Below are 13,638 nucleotides of genomic sequence, written 5' to 3' on the forward strand. Positions count from 1 at the left end.
AAACATATATAACATCATATATCTCATTTTATAATTATATATATATATTTTTTTTACACCATAATATAATAGGGCCAGGAGTAGCTCTCATAACTTTCATAAGTCACTTTTTATGCATATTTGCACAGCCATTGCCACTTTAAAATACTTTTTTTTTTTAATTATATATATATTACCCCTCCTATATTTCTATATTTTGTAATATTTTTATTATGCCCTTATTTGTACAGTTTGTTTATTTTACTAGTTACATTTATTTTCTTTCGTATTTCAGTTCTTTTATTAATATTTATCCCTTATATATAGTTTTTATTTACTTTTTTTTTTAAGGTCACCGGCGGTCGTACAAGCATTTTACTGCATATCATACTGTGTATGACTGTGTATGTGACAAATAAAATTTGAATTTGAGCTCAGTGGTTAAGGCATTGGACTACAGTTTGGAAGATCCCAGGTTCAAACCCCACAACCACCAAGTTGCCCAATGGCCCTTGAGCAAGGCTCTCAACTGCTCAGATGTGTAATGAGATAAAAATGTAAGTCGCTCTGAAAAAGAGCGTCTGCCAAATGCCTAAATGTAAATAACACAATGAAAAGACTAGAAAAAATATATAACATACCATATACACATTTCTCAATCCATGCTCTCCTCCCATATTTTCTTTGTGCTGTGTCTTACTGTAGTATTATATTATTAGTTTCTTATTGTGTTAGTATTATTCTATACCCAGTCATTTAAGTGTATAGATAAAATTAACAGAAAAACTAGAAGGAAAAACACGCACACACATATTTCATATTTCGTAATCCCTGCTCTCCTCCCATATTTTTCTTGTGCTCTTAGTGTTATTCCTGCTGTGTTTGATTGTTGGATTATATTATTAGTTTCTTGCCATGTTAGTAAAATTATTGTTTACTACAATTATAATAATTATTATTTGTTTTGGCTTAAGGGTTAACAATGTCGCTTTACACCTCCAGGATCCGGGTTCGATTTCCGCCTTAAATGTGGGCAATGGATTGGCAACCCATCCAGAGTGGACCCTGCCTTGCACCCTAACTTTCCTGGGATAGGCTCCAGGCCCCCCGTGACCCTGTATACCAGATAAAGTGGTATAGATGTGTAAGTAAATTGTTTATTTTTTTGTATTGTTGTTTATCTGCTAACCCTAATCACTAAGCCACCATGCCACTTGAGTTTCCTATCTTGCTTTGTATTTTTGGGGGGAGAATTAACAAATAAAAAATCTATCTATGTGTCTATGAATCTATCTATCTATCTATCTATCTATCTATCTATCTAATTGATTGATTAATTGATTGATTAATTAATTGTGAGTATATAGTACTACTGTGTTTTTACCAGATTCATAAGATTTTTATAAACAAACAGTTACACGTATAAATGTGCAATAATCAATATTTTATATATTATATATTTATTATATATGTATAATATCAATAAAAATTATATATAAATAAAAAAAAATTAAGCTGTTGTATCAGAACAAGTGTGTTACCTAACGGAAAAAAAGCCTTCTGGTTAGGAATGTTTGTTTGGATTAGCTTCCTGTCAGTCATCTTATAGTCACGCCGCCAATGCCAGATTTACATCATTATAAATCATTATGACGAGAAGGTTTTTTTTGGTAGTTTCTTGCTAATGGTAACTCGTGGATGTGGTACGGTGCTTTTTGTACAGTGGAATTGAGGTTTGCTTCAATTAATAAAATTATATAAAAAATTTATTAAACTCCAGCTATAAAACTTATCTTCCCTGTCTAATTCAGCTCTACCAGGAGCTGATCTGGGCCTGGTAACCTTCTGTTATCCCTAGGAACTATTTTAATTGGCTCCTTTTTGGAGCTGGAACACTCTTAAGGTTATCCCAGACTGTCTGCACACTTTCACATAAAGACAAGCGAGCAAACTCTCTGGAGGAATGTTGGTAAAAGAGGATTGGTGATGTTGGTGTAGTTTGGATGATCCCACTGGAGAAGTATCACTGGGAGCTTAGTTCTTTGGCCAGCCTTGGTGAACAGATCTGAGGGCAGTGGTTGGACAAAGACTGATCCTCCTTAAAGGTACAACGAAGATAAGTCTACCTTGCCCAGGTTAAGGTTACGCAGGACGCAGCCTTGGAGCCATCTGGTGATTTATAAAACCCAAAATGGTGAAGTGGAGCCATCTTGTGGTCTCACTGCACATGGAAGGTCAGGTGCCATGGTTGGTGCACAGTGGTTTATGGATCGGACCTTGCAAATAATACAGTAATAATGATTTTTGTAATGTCTAAAATCCTTATTTGGTGCTTGGTATGTATAACACTAACAAAAACAGTCATGTAAAATTCATGCACTTGTATTTGCTCTCAACTGGTGGATTTCAAACGTTCTGACTTTAAGACCGCCTTTTAAATGTCAATGCAAAAGAATATTCAACTTCTAAGTTTGAGAAGTCTTGAGAAGTATAAAATTTCATTGTGGAGAAGAATCCAGGCAAGATAGAAACTAATCACAAGGTCACAAAATCACAAAATACTTTTTTTATTTAATATGTCAAGAAAACAAAAACTAAAGTCTGTGTTATTAATATTCACAGAGTAATACAATTTGTCTGAGTAATTACAGAAATTAAAAATACAGTATGCTTATTTTGTAAAAGAAAATCAAATGTTGACCTCAAACAATATTTGGAAACACAGCAGCAGAATGACACTGAGATTCTTGGCATGATGTCGTGTGGAGTGATGTGGTGGGGACGCTGGCTCAGAGCTTTAAGGCTGTAAAGAGAAAATGAAAGAATGAAACATTAATTAAAAAAATGTAAAGCCGACAGTTGGAAAAAGTTGTTTTTGAGTGTGTTGCAATGTGGAATAGGTTTAAGTCGAAATCATCCGTCAATCATCTATGCCGCTTATCCGGTGTAGGGTCATGGGGGTCTGGGGGCTATCCTAAGGCAGGGTACACACCGAATGATGCGCCTACCCACTACAAGTACACACACACACACACACACACTTCTATTCATACACCACAGGCAATTTGGGAACACCAGTCTACCTACTGTACAATACAAGTCTTTGGACTGTGGGAGGGAAGAACCCCCCCATATGAGGCAACAGAAATGATGCTTGAACCTTTTGAGACCCCGAATGCCTTCATATATCAGGAAACAATATCACAATTTTATCCAACTAATCTGCCTATTTGGCGGCACGGTGGCTTAGTGGTTAGCACTGTCGCCTCTCACCTCCAGGGTTGAGGGTTCGATTCCCACTGTGGGGTCTGTGTGCATGGTGTTTGCATGTTCTCTCCGTGCTTGGTGGGTTTCCCCCGACAGTCCAAAAACATGCAGATTAGTCTAATTGCCGTTCCTGACTTGCTTGTTGTGTGTGAATGAGTGTGTGTGTGTGCCCTGAGATGGATTGGCACTCTATCCAGGGTCCACCCTGCCTCATAGGCTCCAGGACCCTGTGACCCTGAATACAGGATAAAGTGGAATAGCGATGAGAGGATGATAATAAATTGTCTCTATCCTGCAGAAGGATATTTACAGTGTTTCTGGTGAAATAGGAATTAAAGTAAGTAATCAGTTTAAATGCATGTCGACATGTCTTATCTGATCCGCAGTCACTATTGTAACACACTGTGTAACACATCTGTATACCAAGCTCTATCCACTGGATATCGTTAATAGTTGGAGTCATGCAGTACCTTGAATTCCCAGAGCACCATGGATCCATCCAGACTGACACTACTGAACTTTTCCACTTTGGCCTTGTCTCCCTCCACCACACACAGCTGGCTGCAAGTCAAAAAAAAATTGTAGTCGATATGGAGCCTTCTTTTTAATAAAAGTGATTATATTGTCTGTTAAATTTGACGTTCGATAACATTAAATCATATGTCCAAGTTATACAATGTTCCGGTCAGGACAGAATTGTAGCAGTGAGACACTGGTTGCAAGGTTAAATATTACAATCATTCATTTTGCATGAGTAGAAAAAAGGCATCAAGCCTATTTATTTATTTATTTATTTATTTATTGTCATTGCATCAAGAGAAAGTAATTGAACGAGTCAGTGTTTATGTTTTCTGTCCCTACGTGATGCTGTTCTGGTGTAGACTGTTCAGCTCGTTGTCCTCCTCGTCGGCCGTGGCCTTTTTGTCCAGGTTGCGGAAGTGCTGCATGGCCGACATGCTGTTTTTGGACGTCTGCTTGGCGATGCCCAGCTTTCGCACGAAATCCAGCTTGCCGCTCCCCTTGTAGGAGAACTGGTAGGGACAGCAGTCGTGGCCCTGGAACACACAAAAACACCAGTGAGAGGAAACGCCGCAGACTATCCAAGATATAGCACACCTTCAAACCATTCTATCTATTTCTTTATCCTGACTTACCGCAGCCACAATCTCCGTCTCGTTGACGTACAGCACACTGAGCAGCGGCAGATGTTCTGTAGTCAGCTGCGTAATCCTGCGAAACCATAGAAATAATCATTACTGGGACATTTCATCCTATTTTTACAGTTTTAGGGTTCGTGCAGTTCATCCTACATGCCTATTAATAACAACCAGCTCCACAATTATTGGCACCCACAGCAAAAATGTCCAAGAGGGTTAGCAAGAAAGTACAGTACAGTATGTGTCCCAGTCAGTAGAAACCAAATGCATCATGTAAACCAAATGCAGCTAAAACATGATAATAGTTATATTTAACACTTTTACATGACTTTATTTGAACAGTTCTAGAGCTGACTGTTCGTTACGTTATAGTTAGAAGGGGAGTTCAAGTCAAACAGGGACTTGCGGAAGAAAGAGACGCATCTGTTATTGCCACATCCGCCGTACAGTCCTGACCTCGCTCCAAGACATTTTCACATGTTAGGGTCATCAAAGGAGTTCCTGGGAGGCCAGCGTTTCAGACGTGAAGCAGGCGGTCCGATTATGGCTCCGGCGTACTGAGAGAACTTTCTACTTTGATGTGCATTAGTGTAGTTTGGGATTACATAGAGATATGAAGAGAGTTTTAAAAGACTCAGAACTCGCAAATCAAAAGTCCCGGTTTGACTTGAACACCCTTCCTAATAACTCACGTGTCATTTATGATTTAAAAATGTACACAAGATAAATGAAATGATCCTCGTTATGTGTCTGGACTGTAAATAGATAAAGTCGGGTGTTTACTCTTTGCCCTGTGTGGCGTCTGCGACGCTGATGGAGCTGTTGTGGCTGACCCAGGCCAGCGTGTCTCCGGACGGTGAGAAGGCGACGCTGTGCACCCAACCACCACAGTCTTTATTCTCCAGAAGCATTTCGCCAAACGGCATCTTGGCTCCCCATGGTGTCGGGCCGGGCTTGTCCTCGATTTCCTTGATGTACGTGGAGAAAACCCTGCGAAATCAGGAACGTAAACCGTCAGGCCTATACGCTACTGTTATCTCTAAAATGCTGGTTTTGTGACTCATGCGCAGGAGGTGGACATTTAACATGCATTACATCTCATGGTACACTATTACATCTAATCTCAATCTGATCTCCGTTAGATCTAGTCTAGATTTAAACCATAAGGCAAGTAGCTTGTAGCTCGGTTGATAACAAAGAGAGTGAATTATTTTGAGGAAGTAGACTCAAAATGGAGCCGTGAATATTTTTAGACATCCATGTTGTACCAAACACAACAGCAGCAGTTGTTTTTAATGTTCGGTTTACTTTTCATACGAAGCTACAAGGGTTGCCAGCCCTACTTCAGGGTCTGTGCTGTAGTACGCCAAACGGCTCCCAAGCCTAAAACACTGTTTAAGAATCGTAAACATCGCAACATTTATTATCCCTTCACTGTGCTTTTACGTAACAGCTGTTTGCGTACCCATGAGCTCATGAGAATAAATGTTTGCTGTTAAAAAAACAAGTTTTTAGCACGAGTTATACCAGAACGTAACCCGGTTCTTTGGCTAACCACCAAGCGTTCTCTTCGTGCTGCGACTCGAAGTTATGCCAATGAAACAGCATTTGGTTTGTTTTATGATGCTTTGTGGTCTTTTATTTCAGGTCACATGTTGAACATAGCAGTTAAAACCCCAGGTTTCTTTTAACAAAGCGATACGATGCGTTCTAGACGAAAAGCTTTCCAGCCAAACAAACATCTCCAAACAGGATTCTGTTGACTAGAAGCTTTTAGGTCTTAAAAGATACAAGCTTGTGTATTACAGGAAACTGTTTTAAATGTGTGTGCGTGTTTACGAGATATACAGCTGATGTGAGCCATGACAAATAAAGTAAACTATGTTCATACCCATAAGACCTTTAACCTTGATATAGGTGCTATGGTAGTCTCATGGTACTTGTACCAAGGTGTATAGTACCACGGTACTTATTTTCTGATATACTACACGCACTACACGGTGGTACATGGTTCTACCATGGTACATAAATGTGGTACAACGGTACCTACCGAACCATTCTGGAGGACCATGTTCACCCAATAGTTCAAACATTGTATCCTGAAGGCGGTGCCGTGTATCAGGATGATAATCCACCAATACACACAGCAAGACTGGTGACAGAGTGGTTTGATGAACATGAAAGTGAAGTTGAACATCTCCTACGACCTGCACCAGAGTCACCAGATCTAAATATTATTCAGCCACTTTGGGGAGTCAGAAAACGTTTTTCCTCCACCAGCATCACGTAGTGACCTGGCCACTATTCTGAACCGGTTATTAATCACACAGAGGAGGTAGTGTATGTAACCTGCAGTGGAGATCGGCTGATCCGGCTGCCAGCAGGATGTTGTTGGGATGCCAGTCCAGACTGAGCACGGTCGAGCAGATCCCTTTCTTTATGTGCTTACTGAGCCACCTGCACAAAAACACCATGACGAACCATTAAAAGTGGTAAAGGGTAAGATTAACTGCCATGTGTATGTGTAAAGAGGATTAATATAAACTTATTTTAACGATCTCTTTATGTAAATATGTTTCTAATGAACAATACTGTGCTGTTTTTACTTGATTCATATTTGGAGGCTTGGGATCAAGAAGAGATCGTGAATATTGTGAAGGCTTTTCTTAAATTGCTCGTTAAACATCAGTTAAAGCTGTAACTTTAGGACAGAGTCTTCAAGAGCGAGAAAAACAGAAGACATTTCCAATATGTTCCAAATGTAATTGTAAACATATTTCAAAGGGTATGATGTGATAATGTGTGCTTTGATGTGATAATACAGTAAAGCCGCTATTGTGTGCAAATAAAAGAGAAATGTATCTATCTGTGTCTCACCAGTCGTTCTCTTTCTCGAAGTAACACACCGAGATGAGTTTGGCTCCGCTTCCAAGAGCGAACTTGTTCTCCAGAGGTGACCACTTGACACACGTGGCGGCTCTGTTGATGCGTACGAGGACGAGAGTCGGCTTCCAGACGGCATCCTTCAGCGTCCAGACGTAGGCGTTTCTGTCTGAGGCGCATGTCACGATACGGTTCGACTCCGGGGCCCAATCGATTCCTGAAACATTGTTACAGCAGAACTGTAAAACTTCTGGTCATCTGTCTGTCTGTCTGGTTGTTTGTATGCCTGGCTGTATGTTTGGTCTTCTGTCTGTCTGTCCCTCTGTATGTCTGGTCATCTGTCTAGCTTTGTGGTAATTTGTTTTGTCTGTATATCTGTCTACCTGTTTAGTCATCTGTCTGTCTGTTTAATCTTTCTTTTCATCTGTGTGTCTGTGTGGCCGGTCTAGCATCTGTATCTGTCTAGCAATGTATGTCTGATTGTCCATTTTCTCTGCCTGTTTGGTTATCTGTCCGCCTGTCCATCACTTTGTTTATCTGTCCGTCTGGAATTTCTCTGTCTTGGTCTATCTATTGATCTATCTGTCTGTCTGTCTGTTTATCTGTGCATCTGTTTGGTTATATATGTTTCTGTCTTTGTGTCTATCTTGTTGTCTGTCTACCTGGTCATTGATATGTCTGTCTGTCTGTCTGTCTGTCTGTCTGGTTATGTAAGTGTTTGGTAATGTGTCTACCTCTCTGATTATTTGTCTGTCTGTCTTTCTAATCATCTATATGTCTGCTAACCTGTCTGTCTTCATCTAATCAGATCTGTCTGTCTGCAAGTGTGCCTGATCAGCTGTCTTTCTCTCTGTGTGCATGTCTGCCTGGTCATCTGTCCGTCTGTCTACCTGCCTGTTTGTTTATCAATCTGTCTGGTAATCTGTCTGCCTTTGTGTCTGCCTGGTCATCTGTTTGTCTGTCTGTCTGTCTGTCTTTGCGTTTGTCTTAATCAGGTTTACCAGAACCATGATAATAACACACAGGATTGTGTGTGTGTGTGTGTGTGCGTGTGTGTGTGTGTGCCACTGTGTATATGCCTAGGGAATTTCTAGCCCTTCACCCTGTAGTTTGTCTTGTGAGTCAGCCGCATACAGTATGTGTGTGTGTGTGTGTGTTGCATTATCAGTGAGTTACTGACTAACAGAGTGGCCGCTTCCTGTTTTCATTTACCTGTGATTCGCCCGCTGTGCTCCTTCAGCTCATGGATTTTGCTCCACTCCTTCCCCTTCTTCTGGTAAATGTACACCACACTGCTGTTGGGGCTGACGGCGATCTCTGAAAGGCAGAAGCATTAATGATGATGATGATGATGACGAGGTGGAGGAGGAAGAGGATAATGATTACAGTAGTGATGCTCTCCGGTTACATGCACTTTATGCACTTAAAGGCTCTCTCAGTGCTGCTAAAGTGGATAGTGAGGCTGCATTTAGGAGATTTAGGTAAAGTAAAATGCTGAGTGTTCAGGACATAACTTTACAGAATGGGATCGGTGGGGGTGTAATGGATGATTACGGGAGGGTTGGGGGCGCGAAAGGATGGATCTGCGCCCGGCATGTTCACACTTACGAGTTCGGTCTTTGTTCCAGGCGTGACAGGACAGAGGCTCTAACCCGAAGCTGTACAGAGACATGTTGGGACAGAGGAGTTCTGGAATGCAACACACACAAACACACACACACAAACACACATACACACACACACACACACACACACACAGTATTAAGTCTTACAGAAAAGAAAGAAAAACAACAAACGGTAAAAAAGTGGGTATAAATAGGTTATTATTTTGATTATTTTGTACATTAAAAAGCTTTAGTATAACTCAACGTGAACATGACAGAAGCATTACTCACATCAATGAAATAAACCCTCCAATGAAACCACCCACAAATCAACATTTAATCTATTGCATTAAACTAAAACAGCTTTTTTTTTTGATTTCTCTAAATCACCGATGACACTCAATATGTAATTGCAAACTAAAAAAAAAAAAAAAGACTTACTAGATGATACACAGAGACATTTCAATCTAACATTATGATAAAGCAATAGTTCACCTAGGTTTCTCTGACTCGGTCTATTCTGTCCTGAGGTCAGTTGTGAGGATCCGTGGACTCTGGGCAGTCGACACGAATGCAGCAGAACACTGAGGCACTGGAAAAATCAGATAGCGAGAGAGAGAGAGAGAGAGAGAGAGAGAGAAGGAAGGAAGAGGGTGTGTCTGAATACTGACTGAAGAACAGCACCTGAGACGAGTTCATGCAGGATTTAAAGAAAAAGTTCTACCTGTTTTTGTTGTTTAATACTAAAATATTAATGATGTATTAAGTGATTCTAGTAGCAAATTGCTGGTTGGTGTTATATTTGTGTATTTGTGAAAAATTGTAACAATTTTGCGATAGTCAGTTTTCACTAGAAGTTCTTCACCATCATCACCATCAGCATCATCATATTACAAAAATCTGAGAACCAGCCACTAGAAGTAGTGAAGATCGAACACAAACTCTGGAATGACTCAACATCCCAGAATGCAATGCACCTACACGATGCTGGGTTAGTGTCGTAGTTTCGACTCTAAAGATGACAAACCTGATGGAAGTGACGGCAATAATGACGTAAATGTGACAGCTTTTTAAGCAGACCTGCTTGAACAGAGTGATGTCTTGAACAGCCTGTATGTCTGGTCATCTGTCTGTCTCCTTTTCTGTATGTCTGTATGTCTGGCCATCTGTCTGTCTTCTTGTCTGTATGTCTGGTCATCTGTCTGTCGTCTTGTCTGTATGTCTGGTCATCTGTCTATCTTCTTGTCTGTATGCCTGGGCATCTTTATGTCTCCTTGTCTGTATGTCTGGTTATCTGTCTGTCTCCTTGTCTGTGTGTCTGGTCATCTGTCTGTCTCCTTGTCTCTTTGTCTGGCCACAAGTCAGTTTCCTTGTCTGTCTGTCTCCTTGTTTATATGTCTGATCATCTTTCTGTCTGCCTGTCTGTATGTATGGTTATCTGTCTGTCTCATTGTCTGTATGTCTGGCCATTTGTCTGTTTCCTTGTCTGTCTGTCTGTATGTCTGCTCATTTATCTCTCTGTCTGTCTCTTTGTCTATATGTCTGGTCCTCTGTCCATCTCCCTGTCTGAATGCCTGGTTACAGTTATCTGTCCGTCTGCCTGTTTGTAAGTCTGGGCTTATGTTTGTCTCTACTAGTTTTATGTCTGGTCATCTGTCTGTCTGTCTTTTTGTCAACATGTCTGGCCATCATATCCTTCTGCCGTGTCTGTATGTCTGGCCATCATATACTGTGTGGTGTTGGTATAAAAGGATTGAGTTTTAAATACTGTGTTAAACATTTACTGCACTTTATAACACACACTCCTCCCTTGGACGTGTACATGTAAAGTCTACAGCTTATCTTTTTCCATGCACAGTGTGTGTGTGTGTGTGTGTGTGTGCGTTAGTCATCTTAAAGACTTTATTCTGTGCCAGATCTTATCATAAAAGTGCTGTTTGCTGGAGGTGTTTTTTTTTTTTTTTTAGTTTAGTGGACTCTTATCCAATGCAGCAGCACCTGAGACTGGGGTGTGTAAAAACCTGCAAACACTAGCAGCAGGTCATTGCAGCACAGCTCATTGATCCTCTTTTTGCATTGATGGACAGATTACATAGGGGTGAGAGGCTGTACAAAGTAGCACACGGTGTGCCAACAGTGTCTTGTTGCATACCTACAGAATGCAGGCAATACCAGAGAACATTATCGCCAACTGCTCTAATAACTGCATTATTTTCCACTGCTCTAACTTTCATCATGCATCAAAATAACAAGCTGTGTATATAAGACAAAATGCAATAAAAAAAAAAATTTGGCTTGCTTATTAGCACTTAATTAAAATGAATAAACCGGTATTACTTGCTGTTTGCTCTGGAATCATCCTGTGTGCCACTATCAGGGAGTGTCTTTCTAACATCTGATATGAAGGGAAGAAATCTGATAAAGTAGGCTGTGCTTACAGGACTATACTCTATACTATAGAGTAAGACTATAATGTTTCCTAATTGGTTTAAATGTCTAAAAGGCTTGAATGGATTGTTCCTAATGCTTCCTGGTATCTTTAAACATATTTATTAGTTTTATTCAATATTAAATTCTTTATCCTGGTGCGCTGCAATACAGTTAGAGTGACAGAAACCTTTCGGTTCAGTTATATGATAACGAAACCTTGCCATGGGCATAAACAAGTCAGTGCACTCTCAGTACTGGCGCCAAACCTGGATAAACTAAGTAGGATGAAATTGTGTCAGGAAGAGCATACAGAGTAAAATCTGTGCCAAAATAAATACAGTAGCAGGCAAAAGCTAGGACACGCCTTATAGTTCCATGGTCTTTCCTGATTTTTATTTCTTCCTACACTGCAAAACAAAGCTGAAGGCATCCAAACAATGCAATAATCTTCCATAAACAGTTGATATTCAGATGTATCTGCTACTCATGCTCTGTAAATCCTTCATAACGGCTCTGAGGTGCTGTTTGTTTATTGGTGATTTCTAAGGCTGGTCACTCTAAATGAACTTCTTCTCTGCAGCAGACGATTTTAAGCACACATCTATGCATTTGTTTGGACTGTTCAGGCAATTAGATTCATCAGTCCACCTAACTGCATGTTTTTAGGAGGTGGAAGGAAACTGGAGAACTTTAAGGAAACCCACAAAAACGACACAAATCAATTTTATTTCTAAAGTGCTTTTTCTTTCTTTCAACAATATTTTTATTGATTTTAAAACAAAAAACCTTATAAATCCCTATAGCACCCACCCCACCCCTCCCCTCCCTAGCTCCAAGTCAGCTTTACAAGTATAAGGAAAGGCTAGACACCAGGCATAACAAAAAAGGAGAGAAAAGAAAAAAGAACCTGGAGCTGGAAGTTTTTTAGTTTTGCATACAACAACAACAAAAAGGCAAGGCAAGGCAAGGCAAGTTTATTTGTATAGCACATTTCATACATAGTGGTAATTCAAAGTGCTTTACATAGAAGAAAATAAAATAAACATGAAATGAAATAAAAGATAGTAGCAATAAGACATTTTAACAAAAACTTTTAAATTTCATTTGAAATAAAAATAAATGGAAAAGGGAAAAGAAAACAAACAAACAAACGATTAATGTGCTTTTAACAATGGTCATTGTCACAAATCAGCTTTGCAAAATCCCCCAAAATTATGGAAGCAAGTAGTAGAAAAGTGTGAGGAAATATATATATAAAATTATACTTTTTCAGTTTGTCCCTGATGAGCAAGAAGAGGGCGATGGTGAGAAGGAAAAACTCCCTGAGATGGCAGTAGGAGGAACCCTTTAGAGGAACCAGACTCAGCAGGGAACCCATCCTCATTTGGGTGATATCAGATCCTGGGACTGTTTTGGTATTATACTGTGTGTTAGGAGGCTGGATGTTCAGTATACCAGAAAAGGTATCGGAGGCTCAGGCAAAACAGGGGACTCTGGCAAGACTAACTATGAACAGCATAACTAAGAGAGAGAGAGCCATAAGGAAAGACTTACTCTCATGCAGGAAATATACTCTATGCAGGAGAGGCTTGATATGGCACCACAGCTCAAGAACTTGGTAAAGTAAAAAGCTATATAAGAGCTTTTTAGAATGGGGGTCTCCAATCAGGGCAGGAAGCACTTCCCTGGAAAGAACAAGGAAGCTGAGGAGAAAGAGGTCTATAGGTGGTGGTGATGTGCATAAATGTGTCGAGAAGAAAGAGTGTGTGGAAGTACCACATAAAGCAGATAAAGAGTTAAGTCGAGACAAGATCTGGGACGGACGCATTAGATGTTTTTAATAAAGGCTTAGATCAGGCAAAGATCAGAAAGAATGAGACTATTATTTAGTGGTAAAATAACCTACTGGGTTCTAACTGTTGGTAAACAAAAAAGACGAAGAAGAAAAAGAAACACAGCTATTTGTACATGTTCACTCTTTGTTCTAACTTGCTGTCCATGATGAAATCGCAAAAGTGGTAACACAGGTGATCATAATAGCACCAGTTGCACAGCTCCCGATGTACTGTATACAGGACGATTACTTTTGACACACTGACTTATGCAGGTCGGTGTTCCCTGTGATCCGTCGGCATGTTACAAAACTAGTCTTGAAAATTTTCAATACTAGTTTTGTTTCTAATTTTTAAGATTTTCTGCGTGAAACTGGGCAAATCTGCCACAAAGACATATGACATGATTTCTCACATTAGCAGCGATGCTGCAATGAGACGTTTGAGGGGTTTTGAGTGGCACATGTGCTTCTAGAGCGGAAGAAC

At 40.0% G+C, this 13,638-nt stretch overlaps 1 protein-coding gene across 1 annotated transcript; it reads right to left on the minus strand.

Annotated features, from left to right (window-relative positions):
* Window positions 1–2,534: 2,534 nt before the first annotated feature.
* On the minus strand, window positions 2,535–9,495 carry zgc:86896 (uncharacterized protein LOC415190 homolog). The gene is made up of 10 exons (XM_053514878.1): window positions 9,386–9,495; window positions 8,895–8,975; window positions 8,499–8,603; window positions 7,281–7,503; window positions 6,753–6,860; window positions 5,187–5,393; window positions 4,401–4,476; window positions 4,108–4,301; window positions 3,717–3,807; window positions 2,535–2,782 (listed from the first exon to the last, which is right to left on the minus strand). Exons 2-10 carry the CDS (start codon window positions 8,956–8,958, stop codon window positions 2,777–2,779), a joined length of 1,074 nt encoding a protein of 357 aa, XP_053370853.1. The 5' UTR covers window positions 8,959–8,975; window positions 9,386–9,495; the 3' UTR covers window positions 2,535–2,776.
* Window positions 9,496–13,638: the final 4,143 nt, after the last annotated feature.

This window comes from Clarias gariepinus, chromosome 16 (assembly GCF_024256425.1).
Source record: "Clarias gariepinus isolate MV-2021 ecotype Netherlands chromosome 16, CGAR_prim_01v2, whole genome shotgun sequence".
In the NCBI taxonomy this organism is placed as follows: domain Eukaryota; kingdom Metazoa; phylum Chordata; class Actinopteri; order Siluriformes; family Clariidae; genus Clarias; species Clarias gariepinus.

Coding starts and splice junctions, on each gene's coding strand:
- zgc:86896 (XM_053514878.1), bottom strand. CDS start 8,958: ATGTCTCTGTACAGCTTCGGGTTAGAGCCTCTGTCCTGTCACGCCTGG. Junction 5,394..6,752: donor TCAGCCGATCTCCACTGCAG/GTTACATACACT, acceptor CTGATTTCGCAG/GGTTTTCTCCACGTACATCA. Junction 4,477..5,186: donor GACGCCACACAGGGCAAAGA/GTAAACACCCGA, acceptor ATGGTTTCGCAG/GATTACGCAGCTGACTACAG.